The 26,349-nt window shown below is 42.0% G+C and overlaps 2 protein-coding genes across 3 annotated transcripts in view; both read left to right on the top strand.

Annotated features, from left to right (window-relative positions):
- The first annotated feature begins 313 nt into the window (after positions 1 to 313).
- On the top strand, positions 314 to 3,713 carry hbegfa (heparin-binding EGF-like growth factor a). Of its 2 annotated transcripts, XM_074674171.1 has the most exons (6): positions 316 to 577; positions 1,304 to 1,555; positions 1,654 to 1,852; positions 1,942 to 2,097; positions 2,249 to 2,335; positions 2,447 to 3,711. In XM_074674171.1, exons 1-5 carry the CDS (start codon positions 535 to 537, stop codon positions 2,319 to 2,321), a joined length of 723 nt encoding a protein of 240 aa, XP_074530272.1. In that variant the 5' UTR covers positions 316 to 534; the 3' UTR covers positions 2,322 to 2,335; positions 2,447 to 3,711. The 2 variants fall into 2 exon arrangements, with proteins under 2 accessions (XP_074530273.1, XP_074530272.1); XM_074674172.1 differs by lacking the exon at positions 2,249 to 2,335 and having other exon boundaries at positions 314 to 577; positions 2,447 to 3,713.
- A 3,612-nt stretch (positions 3,714 to 7,325) lies between these two features.
- Positions 7,326 to 26,349, top strand: part of rmnd5b (required for meiotic nuclear division 5 homolog B) — a 72,166-nt gene continuing 53,142 nt past the window's right edge. The window contains exon 1 of the mRNA XM_074674649.1: positions 7,326 to 7,524. The gene's annotated coding sequence lies outside the window, so the exon portion shown is untranslated. The remainder of the gene's footprint in view (positions 7,525 to 26,349) is intronic.

Raw genomic sequence — 26,349 nt, 5'->3', positions numbered from 1 at the left:
TAAATAAATCATACTATTTCAAACAGCTCCACACAAAAAGTAAGTAATATCATTTATTAATCCAGTAGTTTAATGCCGGTAATGAAGCTACTAATAGGCATTTCTTACATCACCGCACACTTTGAGACTCATTCGTCCATCTCTAGTCTTGCGCTTCTCACTCACACACACACACACACACACACACACACACACACACACACACACACACACACACACACACACACAGGCGCAGGTCAGGAGTGCAGTTTTTGCGTAGGCGTGGTAAACCAGCGGCAGAAGCAGCAGGAGGAGGAGGAGGACAGGCATAAATACCGCGGAGCCTCTGTACCGACGCTCTCTCACTGCGACCCACTCAGGCTGTAACATCAGAAACACACCAGTCCTCTGGAGTAAACCGAGGAGGTGAAAAACAAGCGGGATTAAACCTCAGAAAAAAAAGGAAACAAGGGGAAATACAGAAGCCGGACAACCGGGAAGGAGTACAGCTTGTTGATAATCGCTTTCTTTCTTATTTTTGGAACTTTTGACATCATGAGGATTTTCTGTGTTGTGCTCCTGCTGGTTCACGCCTTGGGTAAGTTTCATGTGCGCCTATGTAAACTGCTTTGCTGCTTCATCTGAGAGACATTAGTTTCATCAAGACATTTGGTGTTTCATGCGTAATTTCTTGGCTCCATGCGTTAAAGCCCCCTGAGCATGACCGAGCGTCTAGTAAACTTCATAACCTTCAAGGCAAAGTTTTCATGATGCCAGCCTGTTCGTGAGCTAATGGGGCCATCTTTCTATTTCAGAGCATGCTTTATGTAACTGGATACATATTTATTTTTAACTCATATTCTTGCCTGACATTAGCCAACTGTCTGTTCATGCATTTTGTATACGTGCTTGTGTGTAAGAAGACAGAGAAAGAGAGCACGCCACCTCGATGTTCCTCTTCACGTTTAACTTGTGCCTCCAAGAGTAGAGTTTGTTTTCCAGTTCCTACATCATTTTTTGGGCTAGTAAAGGAAGAGAAAACCTGCCTCCCCCACATAATCCTTGTATCCTAGCGTTTGTATTTCCTCACAGAGGTCTGTTTGATCACACTTAGAGCCAAATATCCCGCCTGGAGCTTCCTTGTGCTCAACATGTTTCGACTTGCCTAGGGAAGTCCTGCCCACCTTGGCACAGCAACCCCTAGAGCCCCCTAGAGGAATAGTCTTTTGCAATGTGAATGTGCTTTACAAAAAAAAAAAAAAAAAAAAAAACTCTAAAATGAAAAGTTTGCATTTTTAACAATTTTATCCATTTTCCTTTCCAGTGGTGTCCAGACTGGCCAGTGGTGCTGCAGTCGATAGGTATGAGAGCGACAGGCATCGCACTACAGCTGTTATCAACTTTATGGACACAACCAAAGACAGAAGGATAGAAGAGGAGAGCAGGAGTGCAGGTGCAACAGCAATGGAGAACATCCAGGAAGAGGAGGATGAAGATTACGATGATGAATACTACTATGAAGAAGAAGAGTATGAAGATGGCATGTCTGGAGACTACGGGATGGATCTGCCACAAGGTGAGAAGTTCAATCCTATAATTTCCTTTAATTATCTTCAATCGCTCTGCTGCCTTTTCAAAGATAATAAACGTGTCGCTTCCTCCTGATGTTTTTAGTGGCTATGTCGAGCAAACCCAAAGACCCGTCTGCCATCTTGGAGGCTGAGAGAACCGAAGGAAAGAGAAGGAGAGTGAAAGGGAGGAAGAGAGGAAAGGGAAAGGGGAAGAAGAGGAATCCCTGCCTGAAGAAGTACAAGGATTTCTGCATCCATGGCACCTGTCAGTACCTGAAGGACATCCGTGCTCCTTCCTGTGTGTAAGTATTATCTCCGTGTCTCTCTCTACACCGTCTTTCCATCACTCTGTATCTGCTGAATAATTTACCGGAGTGTCTCCTTTGTGCAGGTGCCATCCGAGTTACTCTGGTGAGAGGTGTCAGTTCTTCACGCTGCCCTTAGAGAAGCCGCAGGAAGGCTACAACCGGACCACAGCTCTGGCCGTGGTGGCCGTGGTGCTGTCATCCGTTTGCCTCACCATAATTGGCCTTTTATTATTGCTCAGGTGTGTAAAACGCTCACAGTTTCACCCACAAGTACACATTTCCAAACATGCAGACACAGATAAAAGGCTTTACAAGAGGATTAGGTAATACTTGCCATAGCCAGACACAGACTGTAGACTAAACAAGCGCCTTTCCTTGTGTTTATTACAGGTTTCACAAGCGGGGAGCGTATGATGTAGAGAGTGAAGAAAAGGTCAAACTAGGGTTAGCGTCTAACCACTGAAGAGACAAAGAGAGGTGAGTTTTGAGGACAAGAGTCACAACCACAAGAACACTGACAAACATCTTCATTTTCAATTCTTTAAAGAAAATATAAAAGGTTTACTCATTTCCTCTTGTTTCTTTCAGGCAAAGATGCGGAAATTCTACCTCAAAATAGAAAAAGAGAAGTGATCCTGAAGGGAGGTCCTAGAGAGAAAAGGGATCATACATGAAGAAGGGAACAGAGGTTGTTGTGCGCCTGACCCTCTGCTACATGTTCAGATGAAACAAAAGGACAGCTGAACATATTCCTGAAGGCCTCAGAAAAGATGGCGGCCCGCCCGAAAACTGGAATACAAACAGCTCAGAGGATGGACTGGAGATGTGATGAGGTGGAAGGGTGAAGGGTGAAGAGCATGGGAAGAAGAAGAAGAAGAGGAAAAAGAAGAAGACAAAAACGAAGAAAGGAGGAGGAATGTGGCTGGACTCTGTGCTGCTTCTTGACTGTGTGAAAAAAAGAGATTGTTCCAGACTGAACTGAGCAAGCAAAAAGTTTTAACAACCAGAGCTAAACCTGGATTTTTCTCAACAGACAGCATTTTGTATTTTCCTGCTCAAGTCCGTCTTTTTTTTTCTTTCTGTACAGTGAATGGTATATTTATAACTTTAATTTATTTATTTAAGCTAACTGTATTTATAGAGATTTTAACCACCTTCAACACATTTTTAAAATAAAGATGTTACAGTTGTTTTTATATTTCTTATTGGATGGCATGATATTTATTAATGAGACAGAAAAGAAACCAATGCAAGCTCCTTCAGAAATGATGCAAAGTATCTGATTTGTGGCTTTAATTTTGGCACTCAGAAGATGATCAATAGCACTGTGATTAATAAATTGATCATTGAATAGACATGATTGTTAATTTTTGTTTTTTGGATTCAGGGAAGTTTCACCATTAGGAACACCCTGCTTAAGCTCACACGGTTACACATGTATTAACTTGGAAGCAGTTCAACCAGTTGGATGTGTCACTGTAGGGTTTAGGCCTTGCTTGATGGCACAGCAGCAGTGAAAATGAGGCGCTTCCCACGCTGAAATCCAGCTGGTTTTTGGGGATCTCAAGGTCACGTTAAACTTAGAGTTTAAAATGACAGATCAATGTCGATAAGTTACATTGCACTGGCTTTGTATGGATAAAAAGCAGCAGAAAGCTGCGTTCTCAGCATCTGTGTTGTTAAGAAACTGTAACAAGGGAGTCAAATATCTGATGCACTGTATGATTATGTTGTCTTACCATCATTATGAGAAACTCCCTCACTTCCACGTTCAGCTGTCAAGCAAAAAAATGTGAATTAAAGTGTTCCACCCTTTCAAATCTTGTTCTGCAGTTTTGAAGTGATTGTCTATGTGACTTTTTCAGAACAAAATAAAAAAAAAGGATAACCAGAACTTTTGAGTCTTTAAGATTTGTTTTATCTAATCAACACTATGTGTTCCCAGTGTTCAGCATTAACATAGTCTCAGATCAGTTAAGTAAGGTCAAGTTTATTTTCACCCTTTGGTGCACTTCCTGAGTTGGGCTCCACATTAATGTGGTATTTTCAAACAGCTGGTGTGGATAATGATAACACCAGTGTGTTCTTCTGGCCCATTCAGGAGCTGTAATTATAGTAAAGACAATATTTTCATTTCCCCTGTCTATGACGTGTGTGCAGCAGCTTTTAACCAAGGCACCTGTATCCTGGCCATCAGTGCTATTATGTTCAGTGCACCAAAGGCAAATATTAGGAGTCAGGACTGTGTTTGTACAAGGCCAGGAAGCTCTTCTACATTATTTTATAGCCCTACAGCACTGGTGTATAATCACTGCACTGTATGGTATTGAAAATAATAGTTTGTTATTGAACTTGAGATGTTTTTACAAAGTCCTTTCTCTTTGGACCACATCTGAAACTATGACATCATCAGTTTCACATGTTGACGACAGCAACATCAGACTCACTAACAGATCAATCACTAAGAGTGCGGTCAGGAATCACTCACTCACTCACTCACTGCTGTGTGTGTGTGTATGTGTGTGTGCGTGCACCGAGCCACGAGGCAACAGATGTGCAGCGTGTTGGCCGAGAGAACACCTGATGTTCAGCCAGAGTGCATCATGCCACAGCCCTACACACCATTACTCACACAGCCAACAGATGTCACGTTCAAAGACACACCACAAAGTGCAACATCTGAGACCTCAACCAGGCCTGAATGCCGCAGAGTTCAGAGAGACCACATACAGCAAATACTAGCAGGATGCAACAATGCTGTCATGTATGCCGCACACAGGTTTAATTGAGACGAGGAAAGTCAAAAGACCCAGCTGGACTCAAAGGCAGGCAGAGACCCAGCCGAATGTTAGTCACCCATTGAAGTTACCTCCTACACGGATGTAGTTACACCAACTCAGTGTGTGTGTGTGTGTGTGTGTGTGTGTGTGTGTGTGTGTGTGTGTGTGTGTGTGTGGGAATGTGGTACAGAAATGCTTCCAAGCTGGATCTATTGCTTATGGGGTTAACCGAACCGTTACCAGCAAAGACCACAGCAAAACATGAGCGTTTACATGTTTGCTATGGGATGTTTGTGGGTTTGATTCCCATACCTTCTATATATACTGAATAAACAACACTATGTTGAGTTTTTGAAACACAGATGTTCCTCTGAACCACTGGGGTGTGGCACCTGATTCAGAGCTCCTCATACACACTTGTTGAGCAACTAAGAAACAACAGCTCAGCATTGAACTTTCTCACCAGTTGTTAGGAATATGTTGATCTGCTCACTTTACTTTTTACTGGAGTTAAGTTTAGTTTTAATATTTTTTTTTACATGAAAAGTTTTTAATTAAACTAAAAGTACTTGACTGTTGAAACACTGATGACGTGCCAAAAATGCTATCAAAAAACAAATAATGTGGGACTCACAGGAGCTCAGAAGACTTGGTCTTAAAAAGCCTGAAGATGATGGCTAGAGCATTAATCTCCATCCTGCAGCCTGATGGTAATACGTTGACCCCCTTGTTGGGAGTCAATATTGTACAGCCTTCATATATTCATATAATATGACGACATAAGCCTGTATATAAGATGCCATGTTTTGATGGAGGCAGACTTTTCTTCTGAGCTTTCCTTGTTGGTTTTTATTTTGCAAAGTCTTTCGTATCAGAGACGTTCTGCTCAGTGTTTAGTGCAGCTTGCTTGAATTGAATTGCCCACTGGCATTTCAGCAATTTTCAGTATTTGCTTGTGTTCTGGAGAGCCGTCTGTGTGTGGAGCAAAAAGGTCAAAAAGAAACATGCAAGAATTGGCTGTAATGTCTCAACTCCAGTTCCATTCTCATGTCTTAAGATTTTAGACAGACTGAAAACGGGGCAGAACCAAGAAAAAGAGGAAGTCTTTTTTCCTACATCCTGACTTCACCTGGAGTTTTTTTCAGCCATTGCTAACTGTTGTCATGTGATGAAAGCTGATTGGTTCTCAGAGTTGAGACTAACGTAGCACAAAACAGACTTAAGGATAATGTTAGTTTTTCCATTTAAAATAAACTGTGCTAATTTTCTATTCTGTCTTCAGACCTCATTTGAAATCAACATCCTCACATTTCAGTTCCTCAAACTTTATTCCCGACAAAAGCTGATTTAAGTGACATAGCCTGATGTGATTTGATCCAGCCTTGGCTGAAAACAAACTTCTTCACCCATAACTCATAATCCATGCTTTTTTTAGGGAATACAACAATTTGCTGGTGGCTACATTGACTTTGTTCCAGATATATAAAGATAATCTTCTATCCTGTATCTGTCACAGGCTTTCATATGCAGTATGTACAGTATGAAGCTTTGTATGGGTATTTACACACAAATGTGTACGTGTGTTTGTATGTGTGACAGGCACAAGTCATTTACAGTAGTGGAGCCACCTAATCCCGGCCTCTCAATGTCAAGTAGCAGAGCACACAGAAATAGTGCTGTGCAGTCATGCTCACATAGCTGCTATTCACGGGGCTGATGGCCACCAAAGAGCCAGAATGCTGAGAGAGAAGAGAGTTCACTGTGTTCTGTTTCTCAGAGGTCTCATGGACCCCAGCCAGGAAATAATGTCCGCTATGGTTGCCCATCATCAGGCCCCAACACTGCAATGGCTCTGAAATTTCCCTTGTAGGGTCACAGTAACGGCTCCTGTAAATCTCTGTAGGCTGCATGTCCTCACCTCTTCAGTGCTCTACAATATTCCTAGAGATGCTTAGTGAAGGTTTTCCCACTGCATGGAAGGAATTTCCGCACAGGTTGGCCAAATTCCACTGGAAGTGAAAGAAAGCATTGTGTGCCACCCTGTGTGAATTGTCAGTGTGGGGACATTACCATTGTTTAAAATTTGTCTTTGGCAGAAGTTGTTGCTTCGCCATTCAACCATTGCTTAAATACAAAAGCATGTTTGCTACCACCTTGGAGGTGAGGTCTGCAGGGAACCCCCCCCAAAAAAAAAAAAAAAAAGAAAAAAAGAAAAAAGAAAAAAGCTAAATCATCACACCTAGGCAACAGGAATTATTTGTGATTACTTTAAAAAAATAGAAAAATGTTTAGACATGCTTGCACAAAAATAAAAAACAAAACAAAACAAAACAAAACAAAACAAAAAAACAAACAAAAAAAACCCCTCTGTAACCGAAAAGAAGAATGCTGAAGCGGAGGTTTATTTTTGCCTATACTGTGCAACCCATAAAATAACCCAGAACATCAGTAAAATACTAATAAGGAAAAAAAAAATAAAAACAAGATTTACTTTGAATTATTTTTCTTAACCATTTGACATTTTAGTCATTTTCATTGTACTCCATTTTCATTCTACCTTTTAACCTCAACCATTTTTCTGTCTGTATGTTGATGTTTTGGTTGAATGGTTGTATCAGAACGTTTCTGGGCGGAGATAAGCGCGGTTACCTCAGCCAATCACAGCGCGCCCGGTGACTTTGCGTCAATAGCGAGCATAGCGAGTGGAGCAGCAATCCCGAGCTGTACGACGGTGGACGTAGCACAGGAGAAGAAAGAAAGACACAACCTAAGTGGAACAAATCAAGCTTTTCCAAAAAGAGAGTTGGCTCGACTTTCACTCACTTGCGGGCACTTGGAGAGCAGCACGAGACGAAGAGCGACGCGAGTTGGCTTTCTGCTGAGCAGGTATGTGTCAATTAGCCCAGTGATTAGCTTGAGCTAACATGCCAAGTCAGGTGCACGGCTGTCGAGTCTCTCCCACTTAGAAACCATAGGTGGGGATTGTCTGTCTGCGTCTTCATAAAGATGCGCACGCTTTTTGACCGCACAAACGGAGTTTAGCTACACTCATTCAAGTGAGTTAGTGTTATTTCAACACTTAAAGGGGACATATGCTGATCCGTGATTTAATACTTACATGTAAAATAATAAAGTTGAAAACAAGACCTTACACCCCCTGAATTTTCAGAAAATGAGATATTGTATTTTTTCTGATATCCTAGAACGAGATTTGATGCCTCTGAAAATAGGTCATTGACATTTGGCTTCGAGATTTCGACTGTCATGACGACACAAGGATCCTTTCTTTTTATTGGAGTAATCTGATGAAGCAGCTTCTCCTCTGTGATGTCAGTTAGTCACACAACCGCCTCCGAGGGATACACCCACCAAGAGCCGAGTATAAAAGTAAAAGTATAAACTATACATGTTACAGTACCGGTTTGACTCACCACACTGAAGCGTCCTGAGATGATCTGTGTCAAAATGGATTTTCTTCCTCCTGAACTGCAGAACCGTCCGGGTCTGACTCGGGGTCCACTACAAAAGGACGTATCCTACACTCTGCCATTTTATTAGTGCTATCAATGCCTTACAGTGAAGTTTTGGCAAACAGCAAACTCGCTCGGTCTGCTCCATTCAATGTGGCGATTTTGTAAATACTGCCATGCTGCAAAAAACGCCCCCTGGCTCTACCCCCTCCGCCCCTCTGATAGAACTGACCAATCAGAGCACAAAGGGCTGTGACGTTGCGAGGTTACTGGAGGTCATTCTCGAAACGGAGCGTTTCAACGAGATCTTAGGAATGGCCTGAAATGAGGATATTGAGAACACTATTGTGGGGAATTGAAGGAACTAAATGACTTGTGCTGAGGGCAGAAATGCTTTACAGGCATCCTAGTCTGGCATAGTGAAAAGGAGAAACAAGCATGATATGTCCCCTTTAATTCAACCTGTTAGCAGCATCAAAATGTACATGTAGCAGTTTGAAAATTTTCAGTTAGCCTCAGCATGGTAACTTAATGTTACTCTTTACAAAATGGGAACGCATACAGTAACAAAATTCACAGTGTTGAATTTACTGACTTTGCAGCTCTTTTAGCACCAACTGTTCTTGCCATGCCATGTTTGCAATTCTGATAGCTTCCAATAGAGTGGTTCAGCTTAGCCAACAATAAAATGTATAGTTTGAAATGCAGATTACTTGCCCATGACCAGCTCGCCGAGACTGGTGCCGCTTACCTCTGCTGGTCACTTACTTTAAAAAGAGGGGTCGGTTAAACCCACAGACTGAGTAATTAATGGACGTAGGCTCCCTAACATCATCCATCTGTTTCTAAAACGGCTTTTTGAAGCCAATTGGCTGTTGCAGCCATATTGGAAGTGACGCAGGCGCCTGTAAGCCACGTGAGCTTAGCTGGATCTCTGATTGGGTGAACTCTGATCCTAATATCTTTTAATTGCTGAGTTAGAACAAAATAAACTCCCTGTACACTGTGTGCCGATAGTGAAATTACTGATTTAGATGGGAGAAGTTTTTTGTACCAGGCTGTGAACATGTTTATTTTTGCAATGAAAATGGCTTTTTTTGGCGTAGTGTGCATGAGACTTCCTGTACGTCAGAACCAGCCCCAAGCAGACACTCAAAAACAGCAGATTTTAGCACTTCTGCATTGTGTCATATTTTTAGACTGGTGGTTGCCACTTGGTTTAACCTGGTCCATGTCACTATGCATCCCAGCATGCTTTGCATCAGCAAACAGTTGTTTGCATCATCCAGCATTTGTAATGAGTAAAATAACATCATTCTGTACCTGTATGTAAATTTTGTTTCTTTTTCATTGGTAGCACCATTGTTTACAGCAAAGCTCCCTAGTTAAAATTTTAAAATTTGGTAGACCATTTTTTCTCTAAATTTTGCTGTAATTTTATTATGCACTTTATTGTTAGTAACTATAAATGCTTTAATTTTGGGGATAATGTTTTTTTAAGCTATTTTACAAATAATCAGCCTTTGAGTCTTTACAGCAGGTTCATCTTCCACTGAATGAACTATCGAAGTTGCTGAGTCATGAAGGAGTAATACTTTTCTCTGAGGCTTTATGATCCAAATCCATTTGCAAAGTAAAGCGCTCTGATGTGGTTGAAATATTGCCAAACAGATTTAAGTAATCAGGTGTTGTAGTAGTTACATTAGACTGAATCAGTGTGAGGGGGGACTTTGTTGTGAAAGGTGCTTCCTGGCCTGCTGAGGAGCAACAATGGGTAATTTCCACGCTCATATGGAAGTGCGCACGCCAACAGTTGGAAATATAATCATTTTCCGACCGGATATTATCAACAGGAACAAATTAATACCTAACGAATGAGGATGTGTGTGTTTCATAATCTGCTTCAGATGTGCTAGTGAATAATTTACCATTAGGGTATAATCAAGTGTGTGTGTGTGTGTGTGTGTGTGTGTGTGTGTGTGTGTGTGTGTGTGTGTGTGTGTGTGTGTGTTTGTGAGTGTGTGTGTGTGTGTGTGTGTTTGCAGGATGGTAGCACTAAGTTAAGTAAGTCACATGAAGCAGCGACAGTGTGCCACTCACCCCTGACTGATGAGGTGATAACAGCAACGCGACCATTGTCACATGACAGAAAGAGACTGTGATGGATCAGTAACGGTTGTACAGTACACAGTCTAACACAGAGAGGACAGCCAAAGAGGTTTAAGGGAATGAGGGAAGGAGTTAGAGATAAGGTCATCACTGCAACCTGAGAGGGGGAGTGAGGGATTAAGTGACAGGGATGGAGAGTGGGTCAAGGTGAAAACTTCTACTTAGGAGGGCGCTGACTTGTCTTCACCCTGCATGTGGATAAAAAAGATTTAAGTGCTAAAGAAGTGGCGTTGCTGTCACCGCCTGTCATAGCCCTTACTCTTTTGGCCCTTTGAATCACCCTTCAGTTCCTGTGGCCACTTGTTTTAGTCTTTATTCCTGTCCTCCTTACATCCCTGCCCCTCCTCCGTTTCCTCATCCTTTTCCTGTCTCTCTTTTCTTCCTCCATCTCCAAAGACTGACAGAGGGTTTCAGGATTTGCTCAGTCGGAGCAACATTAATCCTTTCAGCCTGCAAAAAGCACGAGTATTAAGTAATGAAAGCGAATTTTTCATTAATTTAAAGGATATTTACTTTTTGACCAACACCCTTCATTTGTTTGCTAAAAAGAGAGCTCATTCTTGAGTCATGCCTACTCCTCCCTCTACTTCATTCAGCTCAGCTACTTTTCTTAACCTCAAACATGTTTTCTTTTCTTTTTTTATGATTTAACAACTGCATCAAAGCATTTGTGGTCAATAATAAGAATTAGGACACAGAGGTAAATTAGCTTAGCATGAAGACAGGCATCAGTAGAGGAAAGTTAGCTCAACAACAACAAGATGTGAAGCGCCTCAAAAGCTCATGAAGCCTGATCCACACTGACAGATGTTTAAAATCTTAACAGATGTTAAAATTGTGACCACACGTGACTCCACAAATAGAAATATTTTTACTTTTAGTGTGTGGAGTGCAACAAGATGGGTAAAACAGCACATCATGCTTTAACAGGGTTCATCTGCAGACAAACACTATCCCAGTCAAAAACTGGGAAGCTTACAAAATCAGATTAACGGTTGTTCATGATTATGATTTTGCTTGCCTGCGTTTTTTTCTTTGTTCCTTCTTGTTCAACCAACTTCCTTATTGAATTTTAACTAATTCCTCGAGACAAGTTTCCTAAACTGCAATATTTCTGACAGTACATTTTAAATGTTTTACTTTTTCAATTTGAAATTGATACGGCCCTGATCTTCGGGTCAGATTCTAACACAGCTCACACAACAGGTAAAAAACTGTCAGTTCTATTTGCAGAATTATCAGGAAATGGAGGCTTCACTAAATTTGTGGGAGTCAGGTCCAAAACCATCCCACTTAAAGTGATACTCCGAGATGGAACAAGTTGGGTCCTGTCACAAGGTTTAGGGCAGAAATTACCCCTACAGCAGTGTTTTTGTGCAGCAGGAGCCCAGGGCGCACACACCAAACACCCCCTCCCTGCTCCTCTGCCGGTTTCCTCTGCACTCAGACGGGGTCATTTTTTACTTGACCAAAAACACAAATAAATGGACTCCCACTGAAAAAATCTGATATCAGTCTGCATTCACGCTTTATTAAGAGAATTTTCAGCGCATTACTTTAATACAAAAACACAGCTAAGTCAGGCTCTAGTTCTCATCGTGTCTCTTCGTCCTGGCAGACTACCTGTGTTTGTTTATCTGGCACGCAGCTCGCGCGGACTGATACAGTAAGCGGCGAGCGCCTCGTAGCCAGCTGTGGCTCTGCAGTGGAGGTAGCGCCGTTTTACGACACGATGAGAACTAGAGCCTTATTTAGCGGTGTTTTTGTGTGCAAGTAACGCACTGAAAATTCTCTAAATAAAGTATGAATGCAGACCGATATCAGATTTTTTCGGTGGGAGTCCATTTATTTGTGTTTTTGGTCAAGTAAAAAATGGCCCCGTCTGAGTGCAGAGGAAAGCGGCAGAGGAGCAGGGAGGGGGTGTTTGGTCCAAGCGCTCTGGGCTTCTGCTGCACAAAAACACTGCTGTAGGGGTAATTTCTGCCCTAAACCTTGTGATAGGACCCAACTTGTTCCATCCCGGAGTATCACTTACGCGCGCAATATCTGTTGCATTAACACCTCCTCCAATCCTTGATAATTTTGTACTGACTTCTTTTGATTTGAGACACCAATCTGTAACAGAGAACGATTACATTTGATTCCTGTTGCACTTCATTTCAACATGATTCTTTAAAAAAACTAAGTCAGATTTTATGTTGTATTCAAGCATGTAACACAAAACCTGTGCAATGAGGGCAGACTCGGCGGTTATAAAAATAACTGTCATCTATGCTTCACAGAATGTAAATACACTTAATGGCTTTGGCTGAAAAATACCAGCCACATCTGAAGTTCTGTGGCAAATCTTTGCAATACTCTTTGTAACTTGGAGATTGCAAAATGTCCTGGTTTCTGTACTCGGGAACTCCAAAATGATCAAGTCTGCCCCTTCACTTCTGCTTTCTATGTTGGTGGTTTTAAAAAAGCAGCTCTGCTCCCTCTTCACTTGCTCCCTTTGCCAGCCAGAGTTGGGCAGGGATACCAGCAGATTCCCCTCTGCTTATGTCACCCTGCTGGACACACACTTGTTATGTACCATGGTCACACTATTAAATTCTCACTGAGGTCTATTTAGGCTCCGAGCAGGCTGATGGAGGCATCACGTTACCTACAGGGTAAGAGGAGAAGATGGAGACAGTGAGGGAGAGGGGGGGATAAGTGAGTGAGGCAGCAGAAAAGATGGGAAGAAACTGGATGTAATTCATCATTTCCCTAATTACTGTTGTCACTTCCACGCGCGTGCACGGACACACACAGACACACATAAAGTCAAACAAACAACAGCATGCCAGCAAACAGACAGGAAGACGGGATGACTGCATGCTTGACTCATCTGTTTTCTCTGCCCCATACAGTTCTCTGAAATAAAAAAAACTCCTCCCATATCCGCCCAGTGTGTGTGTGAGTGTGTGTGCAGATGCAGGCACCCAATGGTGGTTTCAGAGGATCAGTGGAACGCGTGCTGCCCTGTTGAGCTGTCTAACCCCACAGCTTATGACAAAGGAGAGGCGGACGGATGTCAGCGCAGACGGCAGCAGGCTCTGGTTACCGCAAGGAGTGGGCTCCAAGCATTCCTCCTCTCTGTGTTTCCTTTGTGGTTTTGCTGCTGTTGTAATTGAAAAAAAACACCTCACCCCCCACCAGCAGCAGCACCATCCCTCACCCCCTAGGCAAACACTTTGAGCAATCTCTACAGCCCCAGGTTGATCTTGAAAGGGTTGTTGGGAAAGAGTTGAGGGATTTTCCTTGTGGAGAAATAACCTCTGTGTGTCTGAGATATTTGTTTTGGATGTTTATGCAGGAGAGGTATCCTGCCCCTCCAAAGACTCACAAAAACAATAGCCCTTTCTTTCTCTCATGCCATGGGTCAGATATAATCACAGAACTTTAATCCAGCTGTCTAATAATACAACCCTAAACAATCAGCCCGGCAGGTGTAGGAATGCTGTTATGCAGTGTGAAGACTTTGTGATGGTGACAGGGGCTTAGCCAGAATCAAGGCTGCCCATGCCCAATTTCTGTTACTCGTTCTTTCTGAGAGGTGTGTGCACGGTGTGTGTGTTTATATTAGTCCATATGTATATGAGTTTACAATCCGGGCTCTGTTTTTATTTGTGGCTGAAAGACATTGAACTACGGCCAACTGAGGTTGAAAACAGACCAATAAAAAACGGATGTAGTCTCACTGATGTCACCCATTGGTGTCTGAAGAGGTGTTACAGAGCCCAACGATGGTGGTCATCACATTAAAACTGTTGACTCAAACTTACTTGTGGCTAATCTAGAAACTGGCAAAGAGTTGGATTGGAGGCCTCCGCCTTGCTGTCTGGTAAACTGCTGCAGTTCTCCCACCTGTCAGTCAAATTAGCCACGCTCCTTTTAGTACATATCTACCAACAGTTTGATTGAAGGGTGCTGAGAAATAACACATCCAGCGTTTCTAAACTCAACCTATCTTGGACTAGGACCATTGCAGTTTGGTTTTAGACCCAATCCTTTACTGAAACAGCTACATTACACCTGATAGAGCAGATAAAACCCCAACTAGGTGACGAATGGGTGGTTGGTGCTGAATTCCTAGATTTAAATAAAGCATTTGATACAAGTAACTTAAATGCATTTATTTCAAAACTTTTTCACAGTAAATTTTACATCTCAGGTTCAGGCTTCTGATAGTGTGATACATTTTATGATGCTCTAACTAGCAGTGTGAAATGCACAATGGGTGTTCCCCATTGTGGTTCTGTGTTTGGTCCCTTACTACTCACCCCAGGCTCACACTGAATCCGGTGCAGGTTCGGTGCGGCTTCCGCATGTAGTCCGTATCATTAAAATCACTGTTGTGGGCTCACATTAGCCCCGCGCGGTGCGAGTCCGGTTACGGGAGCCGTACGGCACAACAGAAAGAATCCGCAAGAAGTCAATCTTTTACGGACGCCAGAGAGGGTCAGCGTCAAGCTGAATGAAATATGACGAGCTATACAGGAAGTGAATTGCCGGGTGGCATGAAGATCCATTGTTTTTTTTAAATAAAATCAGTGTACAAAAAAATGTAACTTGACTCCTCTTTGACAGCACAGTCGCGCTAGTAGTCAATGTTAACATAACATCACACCCGGTGACACGAGGTCGCATTTTGACAACAAGGGACGATGACAGACTCATCCTTGAAGTGGAAAGTCATCCCATTTTATATGACACAGCCCATATTATTATAAGGATAATACAAGAAAAGAAAAAAAGTAACGTTATTAAAAATAATAAACATTCGAGGAATAAAGCTTTCGTGCAAGTCCAGACAAGAACGTGAGCTTCTACTCTCGTGAGTGCCCTTTCCGCACCCGGCACCGGAGCCAGCCGCAGCCTCTATCTGGAGCTGATGTGAGCGGCAGCTTGCGGAAAATCTGCACGGTATCTGGACTGCAACCGCTCCGGAGCCAATGTGAGCTCGGCGTTAGTGTTTATATTAATGATCTCCCACAGCACAAGAAGTTAGCAGCCAGGACAGTATCAACCATTGTGAAAAGAACCAGTTTGGCTTGTCCAATTGTGCCTTAGCCTTAACATTAGTAAGACAAAGGCATTTTTTCTTCAAAACGAATACAGAAACCAAATGGAGATTAAAAATCCTAAACCATTCCAGTTGCTATACACACATTTTAACTTGAGGGACCAGAAACTCTTGGTTCCAGGAACTTCTCTTCAAAGAACTTAATGGTTCCTGTGGCCCATTGTTGTCTATGTTTCCACTGAAGCCTGAAGTTACGACAAAGCAAATCAGACCTGCGGTGTATGGATTAGCAATGAAATTAGTTGGTTGCACTAAGCTGCCAGACTGGTAGAGAGCAGTCAGATATGTAGGCCATGCAACAAAGACAAGGCCATGATCATGAATTGTGGCTTTGTCAATGGATTTGTGGAATTGACTCAAGGAAGGAAACAAGTGCCAGTGTGCCATTCGGTCCGAAACGACCGACTTTTCCTTTTCTACTCGGCAGGAGGCAAGACATCATCTGCTGCAGCCTCCGGGATTTCAGCCTCACCACCATCTCTCTCCTCTGAAATATTTTTTTTAGTAAAAAAGTCTTTTAAGTTTCACCTGTTTTGACATGTGTCTCCCGCTGTACTATTGTTGATGTTCTGCGTGCTTTGTCGGAGTAAATGAAACCCGTGCTACAAGTTTAGTACCGCCTGAAAAAAAAAAAAAAGATAAGAGGGAATATTTTTCACCGGACATTTTGACCGGTGGAGTTGAAATATGTCAGACTTAGGCAGATTTTACCTGTCAAAGTCCGGTAATTTACCGGATAACGGAAACCCAGTACAGGGTTACTCTTCAAACCAATAACAACCTGATGAGATAGGCTCTAAGTAGAAGGTTGTTCAGGGTTTATTAAACCAAGTGATTTAAATAAAGTGAGTGTAATGTTGATGGTGGGTGAAATTAAAACCCTGTGGGTACTTTCCAGAAATGTTTGGCATTGTAGGTCATGCTCCCCTACAGTTCTTGTCCTTTGGGAAGTACCAGAAACTTAAGGGTTTATTAATTGACCCAGATCTAAATGTAGACCCTGGTGAGTTCTTCAAAAGGTTCCCAGTTCTTGGGGTAAGTTCCTGCTGTTGAAGGGTACCTTTTAGGAGGCTACAACAGTCTTTATGAGTAGAGCAGAGTTCTTTAACTTGAAAGTTCAGAGACAGTTTTAAAAACTGGACTTTTATTTGCACTCATATGAAGATATGTTCACGTGGTCTACTACTTGTGCTTTCCACTTATATAGCTTTCATCCATAAACCAAAAACTACCTGGACTCCAAATGAGCAGGACCTTTAGTCACAAACTTTTAAGTGTTGAACAAATTGGTCCAGCTGACCAAAACGAGGCAGGGCACATGTGTTTCATCATGATGGGCTGGCTCCATGTATGGCCCTTTAATAAAAAAAAGTGACAGGCCGTTACAAGGGTGTTACCCTGCCTTCTGCTCCATGTATGATGGGACAACCATGACCAAGAACCAGAAAATTGAAAGCAAATGAAAGGACACTTTCCATCTGTTGTATGCCTTGGTTCATCTGCCTTCATCTTCCTGACTCCCAAACACATTTACATTCCCCCACATGAGGCCTCCTGAGCAGCCCACAGGCTATTAGTGGGGTCTGTGACCTCAGCGAGACTTTCCCTTCTGCTGCTCTCTGTCTGTCCGTTCTCCCACTGTCACTCTGTGTGTTCGCTGTCTCCTGCCGCAGCCTTGAGACAGTGTGGGAGCTGTTCACAGAGCAGGAATGCAGAGGGAGCACTCAAAGCTGGGCTGCTGAAGCAGAGGGGAGGGAGGAGAGGAAGGCAGGAGAGGGGGATTTTTCCTTGGATGAGGTCATGGATGATGGCTTCCCTCAGAGTGAAGGCTGAGCTCGTGGCAGACGCGCCCCTGACCTCCCTCTGCCAGCACACACACACATGTACACACATACAGAGGGAGAGAAAGGGCTGAGTCCATGAAAGCAGAGATGACATCTAGTTTTCATCTCTGCCCATTACACCAAAGCTAATCTCCAGATCCAGTTGTTCTGTCTTTATCTCTGCAGCCAGCTCTATAAGTCAAATCTCAGCGGGCCACTTCAATGTGCTTGGCCATGTGAACAGCTCTGCCAAAGTCTGTCCCATTACTGGCTGAAAGATGGAAGTGATTAGTAACACACATCAGTTAGCATACTCAGCACACACACATGCATCAACACAGCTGAATCAACAGCATTATTGTCTCATCCCGACAAGTGATCTGATTTAGTGTTGCTGTACTGATTGGGTGAGGAGTCCTGCTTGGTAGCAACTGTCGAGACGGCAGGATGATGATGCTTATTATTGTGATTACTCAGCCCCTTTTCCTCCCCATGTGTGAGTCACGCAGGCCGACGCTCTGCGGCTTTGTGCCTTGGTGTGAAAAATATCACTCCTTCCCTGAGCCCCGCGTTCCCCTGCGTGGATTTCGGGAATGTGACATAGCTCCAAAGCTTTGTCGGGGGACAATAGGGCCCCGTCTGAATGTGACACATCCCTGTGGGAGCAGTTGTTTTTATACGTCCTCTGATCCTTAGCCTGTGAGCTGGATTAGTCGGAGTCACTCTCACAACCCAGCCCAAACTGCCACAGTCTCAGTGTGAGAGAATCAGATGTTTGACTTTGGTTTGACTGACACTGTTTTTTAACACAAAATCTGTGAAACATGGCAGATTGAGCAAGCAGTGGACTGTTAGGGGGTGGGTTAATTTTTGCACACTGTCTGGCACTGTTTTCTATCTTATTGTCATCTTCTGTTTTGATGATTAAGCATGTCAAACTGGCATCATCAGTAGCTGAAGTAGCTCTCCAGATAAAGATTTAGCCCTCCCTTTGAATTCAACTTGAGTAAAACTTTAACTTAGGCTGTGAGGTGTCACATGTTTGAGGTTTGCTTGTGGGTCAGGGCTTTTGGAAATTTAACCCTTTAATCTCTTCGGAAGCTTGAATAAGGGTCACAGGTCTAGAAATATTCAAAGATGCTATGAGGAGGATCTGTTTTATTGGACTACCTCGCCACCTTCTGGCCTGGAGTCTCATGCGCACTGTCATAAATTATTTTTAGCATGGCGTGTTTTCGTTTTGGAATTGAATTGAGATGAAATCAAAACACATTTTCATTGTTCAAGACAACTTTTTACTGGATACAACACGCCAAGGTAAGGTATTTATCAGTACAGTTACAAAGCATAACAGTTTGAAACGTGACATCAGGCAAACGTTATAGTAGCCAGCTATATGTCGCAACATCAACAGTCTTGTAGTGCTCCCACGCATGTGTAGGCTAACATAGTTTAGTAGCTGTCTATACTGAGCACAGCTGGCAGCCTGGTTCCCTAAGACATGTCCGTAAAGAGTAACGTCAGTGAATCCTGGTTACCTATGTCCTGCCAGTCATCTACCAAGCAGAGCTAACTTTTGAGTTTGAACAGACCACTGCAAAATAACTGCTGACTGTGGGCTGGAACGAACATTGTCACTAACAACCTAGCCCCCGTGTTTGCCTTGTTGGGCTGTATCACTCTCCCGTTTCGCAACTGCTCTTCTGTCTTTTTTCTGTTTGACAGTTAGGCTCCAGTGACCACTGTGACTACAACATTAATTAAAGAAATCATTTTCAGCAGAGATAAACACAGTTACATGTGTTTTTTCTTTTCTCACTACTAAACTTTGTCAGCTGGCGTGGTGTTGCCATAGAGACCTAGACGTGCCGCAAATCAATCAGGTCCTGGTCGACCCAATCAGGAAGCTAGGAAGTCATAATTTGTGTCTCCTTCTTCTTCTTTTTTGAAATCTGGGTATTGTGCTTAGCCTGCTGATATCTCACTGTTGAGAATCTGATAAATCATCAATCTTTTGCTAGCAACTATCAGTATTTTCAGATAAAACATTTTTTATTTTTACAACCTGTGTACCTACCCTTACACAATGTCACTGTGAATATGCATCCTTGAGCTAGCATTTCTGCTTTGTGGTTCTGTGTAATAGGACAAAAGATCCATAAATACATGGCCTAGTGTGATGTTAGCTAGCTAACAGCAATGGTTATGATAGGTTAAAAAATGTTCAGATGCCAACTTAAATTATTGAGACTAAGAGCAGCAATATCAGCAATGTGCAGAAGGTATAATATGCACATGTTTGTGAAAGGAATTCATGAATTGGTTGCGCTTGTGTATTCATTTTTTTTTTTTTCATTGGTATCCTTTGTTGGTTCCTTTGTTCCTTCAACCAGTCATGGTGTGTTTATGATTAGAATCCTATGTGGATCTTTAGTTTATATTTTTGGACTGAATTCTGTGAAATGGCATGTAAAACAGTAAATCTAGGAAATGTCTTGTAGCGGGGAGCCATAAGTCATATTTTCTGTTGAAGTTTAGTCCACAACAAAGTGGACATCTCGACAACAGTTTGTCAAATTTCTTCTTGTTTGTGTTTTGTAAACCTCTGTAACATTTGAGCATGACTTAGTTTGGAAACCTGTCGCAGCAGGACTTGTTGATACCGTCAGCACAGATTGGGACTTTCAGGTTGCCATTTAAAATACACACAGTGCTTATTTTTTTAAGTCTATTTATGTATCTAACTTTCAGTACAGTCACCTCTGGAATTCACTGAATCCACCCCACCTGTTTTCATTTTCTCTTTATCTCTTTCAAACACACACACACACACACACACACACACACACACACACACACACACACACACACACAGTCCCCCTCCATGAGGCCTCGTGCCCTTTTAAGACAGTGGTGTGATTGTTTCAGACTGCAGGTGTGTTTGTGACTCTGGGAGTTCCTCCTCACTAATTACAGACTCCTCTTTGACATCTTTATTGTCACTGACTTCCCTCCCTCCTCAAACACACCCTCCATATCAATGTTTTGTTTTGTTTTTTTTAGCTTTGACCCAACATTCAGGTCAGTAGCTGCTCGGCATTAATGTCCCATTGCTGTAGAAGCCAGAGGAGGAAATGAAGTTGGTTAACCGAGCAGCCGCAAAGCGACCGACCACAGCATCCTTCTGCTTCTGTGCTCATTAAAAGCCCTCCTTCCACTAAGGTCTCTTCCGACCTACGTCCGTCACAGTGGGGTATCGCCTCGCCCCCTTGTCCACCAAAAGAGACCCCACATCAAAGTTACAGAGTTATGACCTGCCAGGATGTGACGTCACCACACCACAAGTCTTTGTTTTATCGGTCTGGTTCACTGTGGACTCACTTCATTCTCTGCAGGGTCTTGGGTTGATGCAGAGTGAGCTGGTACTGGCCACTGTCCAGGGCTGAAATTCCTGTCTCTCCTGAGTGTGTCGTCCTTATCCCAGCACCTTTTATAGGAAATGCAGTGATAGTTCGCCACTGATGGTGTATCTGGTCATTTGAGTAATAGTTTAGGGTCTATTTCATTCTAATATGGCCACTAAATGGACCAACATACTCTCTGCCAGCTCTTTGAGTCCATCTCCACAGTTACTGACAGCAGTGCCAAGCTGGGAAAACAACATCATAAAAGTAAATTGCTTCTTTGCTTTACAGTCATTATTGGATTGTGTAGCAGGGTGGGTGGGAGTAATTGATTGCAGATGTTTGAAAGAAGCATTTTGTGTGTCACAGCAGGCTTACAGTAGACAGTGAGGATGAGGTTACGCTGTTCCTGGTCAAGGTTAGTCAGTCATCTGAAGCTCCCACGCCCCTACATACAAATATGTCACTGTCTTATCATTTTCTTTTTGTCCAAGTTCAAGATGATAACATTTCTTTGTTCTGCTTTTTCTTTTGGTCTTTGTCATTTTCCAGGATTATAATGGATGTGACATGTCAACATGACTCAATGAGAGTCTACATGTTCAGAGCAAGAAACAAAAATACAACAAAAAAAAACCAACAGGGAAGATTAGGGATGGGTACTTTTTTAGGTACCGACCGAATTCTGTCAAAAGTACCGGGTATCGATTCATGTAAAATCAAAAGCTACCATGTTTAGGTACCATCCTTGTGACTGTGAGGAAGTGGAAGAGTTGGAGATTTTCCATGCTGGGCATGAACACAGCATTCAAGGTTATATATTGAAGAATAAATATGTTAAATTGTAAAAAATATACATTTTATTATTGAACAAATTGATATTTTTTACCACATAAACACAAAAAAGTACAGAAAATTGGTACCGTTGAGTACCGGTACCGATTGCCAGGTACCATATTATTTCAAATGTGAAAGGTACCCATCCCTAGGGAAGACAACCATTAAGATTTAAGAATTGTTTCAAAACTCACCCAATCAACATTGTGTACTCGTTGTGGCTCATCACTTTTTTTTTTTTTTTTAAATTGTGACAAAAGCTCTGCACTGATGAACCTGCTTTGCTCATTATCAAACAGCTAACAGGCTAGCAGCTAGCTGGTTCGCATAGTGGAGCATCTTGATGGAGAGCCAACATTTAGTTAGCCTGATTAGTTTGACAGGTGAAATCAGTGCTATGGGGTTAATGTGAATTAACAGTTGTTAATTCTCAACAGCAAAATGTCAGATACCAGAGATGACCGGATGTAAAACTATATCAAATCAATACACAGAAAAATCGTTGGACACATTTCCCCTCTGCCTTGAGATGCTAGGGCAAAAACAGAACTTTCTGTCTCAGGCTGAGCTTAGAGTCGTGAAATAATGAAAGTTACTGGTGTAATAGTGGGGCCTAACCATCTTTATCAGAGAGAAGAGCGACATTTTATATGACTACATTGCTGAGTGCCTCATTCTTGTTAAAAAGTAAACTGAAAAAAGGAATGAGGACAGAAATGTCAACATAAATATTTACATTAAAGTCTTGATCACCTTTTCTAATGTTGCCATCAAAAGAAATGTTCAAATATTAGAAATAGCAGCCCAACTTTTGAATACAACCATCCATTCCTCATGTATCCTCCACTTTCTGCTCCTCACATTTATTCTCCTCTTCAGCTTCCCTATCATTAAAGGTGGAAATGCCCACAAATATTACAAACTTTGGAATCTGAGATACTTATTGTTTTGTTACAGTCATAAATCATATCTAAAATTATTTGTAAAATCTTAAAGTAATATTAAGTGTCAAATAATTTATCTTTATTTGAAAGCAGGGTAATCCACAGGTTAATGTGTAGTGAATGAGTGGTGATTCATATCAGAATCTGAACTGGGTGAGCAGGACTCCACTGTTCACTCCACATAACCACCTGTTCACTTTACATGGCCTCTCACTCCAATTTTCCATTGTTACTACCCAGTCTCCAATAACATCTATTTTTCCTCTGCTTTATGGTCCCGCAAAAGAAAAATAGGAAACCGTTTAGTCTCCCTCTTTTCTTATAAGTGGTAATGACAATAGAAAAAAATTTTTTTAAAGCTAAAGTAAATATAGACTTCACAGCCCCAAATTTAAAGTGAACTACAGAAAAAACAGAATAAAGTTTGAATCTGCTGTACGTCTTCTATCAGCTGAGAAGTTGAACACAAGAACTACAACAACCATAAATTAATAAAGCAAGTTTCCCGATGTATTCTGAGTAATGTTTAAAGCACAAATTTGTATGAAATGTGAAACACGGAAAGAAAAACTCTCTATATAGAGCTGCATGCATATAGTCAAAGAGTTTGATTGAGTCTTTACAGTTAACACCCAAAAGGAAGATTATCATCACACAGACGTGGTACAGCTTGGCATTTGAACCTAAGCAGGAACTGTATTTTTGTTTTAGTGACATTTATTTCACCCCTCCCTCGCACTCGCCCTGCACGTTTCTCCATTTTGTCCTCTCTAACACAGTTTTCCATTCTCTTATCTCATATCACAGTTGGTAAAAATAACCCTTCTGTCAAGACCAATTGTGTCTATTTATGTTGTAGTTCACACAGTGCTGCACTGTTGTCTCACTTGCTGATTCTTTCTGGAAACATTTTCAATTTCTTCTTCCTGGTGTTTGGTCATTTAATCCCTCTCACTGTTGTCTTCAGTCTGTCCAATGTGGCTTTTAATGCATGTGTTTGTTTATTGTGTGAGAAAAAAGGGCAGATCCTCAGGCAAAGGGGAGATACGCTGTCTGCACTCGGACAGGCTCTTCCTCCTGGCTGATTACTGCACAGTCATAAGAGCCACAAACGGAAACACAGACAAATACAGATACACTGACGACACACTACTCACTCCACACACCCAAGAAAAAAGGCCCGTCTTGCATAAACACAAAGATTGTTCTTTGTTTCCTTTTTTTTCCCCTGTACACTTCACCTCACCAGCATGGCTGGGTTATATTTCGTCTGTCAGTGTAGTGCTATTTCCAGAGGCTTTCTTTAGCTGAGGGCGTTACAGGACCAAAGCAACAGCAAACAAACTATAAATACAAAATTATAAATGAACTAAAAATAAACAGAAGAGGGAACTGGGGAAGAAGAGGATGTCTGGACATTTTGTTTGTGTTTAAGCTTGTCGTCACAGCTGTCATCTGTTGTTACACAGCCAAAAATCACTGAACACACACAGAGTGAATGTGATGACGGCTAAATGTTTTACATTACTTCATTAATTAATGGTCATTTCATGTACATAATAAGGCTCACTGATTGGTGGATTCTAAAAATAGTTGTATGACTAGAGTATGGGTCCTTGTTATGATATGAGTGTGAGGGGTGAAATCAATATTTTTTTATTATTGGATTTCTGCTGATTCAGCTGTCTCAGTACTGGTGTCAGTGCGGTTTTCTTGCAGTTGCTTTAAAGCTGTTTATTAGTGTTAAAGATCAACTGTTCCTGTTAGTGACAGCCAGTGGTCAAATGAACTTCCTTCTTCACCTGTTGTCTTCACCACCTTCACAATCCACTTCTGAGAAAGTATTGAGGGGCCATTTACACGGTTTTAGGGTGAAACGCAAAACTATTGTTGCGTTTTAGCCTCGTGTTTACATGGAGAAGGCATTTTAGCCGACTTAAAATGCAAACTTTTAAAAAAGGCCTTCAGAGCAGTATCTTTCTGAAACACTGCTGACGCAGTAAGCCGGGGTTTTCAGTGGAAATGCTGTCACGCTCCGCTTTGCGCTCGTGCATACAACAGTACCATTGTTATGATCGTCAATCTACTTAATCTTCTAACTTTCTTTCAACAAAATGTGCATCTGTTACTCCAATTTTTAACTTAGTATTCCTCAATACACCAGATGATTGGCTCAACTCTACTTCAGTGGAAATCTACCAAAAAAAAGGCTTCTGGGGGGCGCTAGCGAGCAGGTGATGGAGTAGGCTGCAGAAACGACAAGCTCTGCTGAAATTTGGATTAAAAGTTGTTTTAAGGCACTTTATACCCACAAATAGAAACGAAGTACTATTTTAAGTTTGTTACTTTCATTTTCTGTCAGTTCAGCTGTGAAATAGCCGTGATAATGGCTAACAATTTGCGAAAGTTCAAGTATACCGGAGCTTCCTCCAGTGCCGGGCCTAAAGCATCGAGCTCGAGTGACTCACCGACCGAGAGCGGCACTTCGCCACCGCGGCGTGATAACCAGACGGGCATGGCGGATCTTAAAGTTGAGATCTTGACGTCATTGAAGAAAGATATCTCTGCAATGCTTAGACTGGAGTTAAAGACTGCCCTGTCCGAGGAATTTGACGTTGTTAAGGCCGAGCTACACGCAGTGAAGGCGGAGGTGGCTAACAACACCGCAGCCATCCGCTCCGAGGTGGAGAAGATGAAAGCTACTATATCAGACATGGAACAAGGGCTCTCATCGTGCTCAGATGACGTGACTTCGCTGATAACCAAGGTGGGGAAACTCGAGACAGAGGTAACCAACCTCCGGGAGAAATGCCTTGATATGGAGGGGAGAATGAGGCGCTCCAATATCCGAATACTAAATGTCCCCGAGACCCCAGGCTCAAGCACACCGGCTGCAGTATCCAAGCTGCTTAAAGAAGTATTGAAAATGGAAAAAGATATACTGATCGACAGATCTCACCGGGGTCTACAAGCAAGGAGACCAGACGGCAAACCTCGTGTTATCGTGGCGAGAGTGCATTATTACCAAGATTGTGCGGACATTCTTCGCCGTGCTCGGGAGTCTGGACCGCTGCAGTTTAAAGGTACCGCCATCTCCATATTTCCAGACTATCCCCCCAGCGTCGCACAGGCCAGATCCGCTTTCAGCGAGGTGAGACGTCTGCTCCGCGGAATAGATGGTGTTAAATACGGCTTAGTCTACCCAGCACGGCTTCGTGTCACTTATAATGGAACTGAGAAACAGTTTCAAAACCCGGTGGACGCTATGGCTTACGTGAGAACCACGATCCTACAGGATGCTGCAGTGGACTGAATGTGAGTGATATGGTGGTGATTAACCCACATCAGAATAAGGTTGGTGCTGTACACTCTGGCGCCTGGATGTATCACTTTGACTGATATATTGTGTTTACAAAGTTGTTAGTGAACTTTGTTTTGATTTGAAGCTCACCTTTCTTTTTTTTCTCTCTCCTATGCATGTTTTATATTTGTACATAGTGAGCAAAGCCACTGTAGTTGGTTAGGATATTGCTGTGTTTACAAATATTTTTGATAAAATCCACCCTTCCCGTGGCTGACGGTATAATGTGGGCTTCTCTATTGCTTATATACTTCGTTTCTCATTATTTTTCTTTTTTATTGTTATGTTAAGATATTGTTGCTATAAACTTCACACACTTAATAAGGGAAGAGAAGATATTATCTCTACTAATTTTGCACACCTGCTTGTGATTATTTTTATTTTATTTATTTATTAATTTTAATTTAACTTTTTTTTTTTTTTTTTTTCATTGATCCTTTAGACTGTGCAGCAATGGGGGCAATATTTTACTTTTTATGTTTCTTTAATAGTATTAGTAATACTGACATCAAGCAACCCAATGTTGAGATGACATTGGGAAATCCAATTTATTTCTTATTTCATATTTTTATTTTTTATCCTTCCTTCTT

Source organism: Halichoeres trimaculatus, unplaced genomic scaffold (genome assembly GCF_033239565.1).
Source record: "Halichoeres trimaculatus isolate MK-OKI-2021-1 unplaced genomic scaffold, fHalTri1.1 fHalTri1_scaffold_7, whole genome shotgun sequence".
Lineage (NCBI taxonomy): Eukaryota > Metazoa > Chordata > Actinopteri > Labriformes > Labridae > Halichoeres > Halichoeres trimaculatus.
The sequence above is the reverse complement of the archived record's forward strand: the minus strand, read 5'-3'. Positions and strand labels throughout refer to the sequence as shown.

Bases quoted from the DNA above. Each gene is read 5' to 3' on its own strand.
- hbegfa (XM_074674171.1), top strand. From the start codon at position 535: ATGAGGATTTTCTGTGTTGTGCTCCTGCTGGTTCACGCCTTGG. The intron at 1,556-1,653 runs GTGAGAAGTTCA...TGATGTTTTTAG, and splicing joins CGGGATGGATCTGCCACAAG to TGGCTATGTCGAGCAAACCC. The intron at 2,098-2,248 runs GTGTGTAAAACG...TGTTTATTACAG, and splicing joins GGCCTTTTATTATTGCTCAG to GTTTCACAAGCGGGGAGCGT.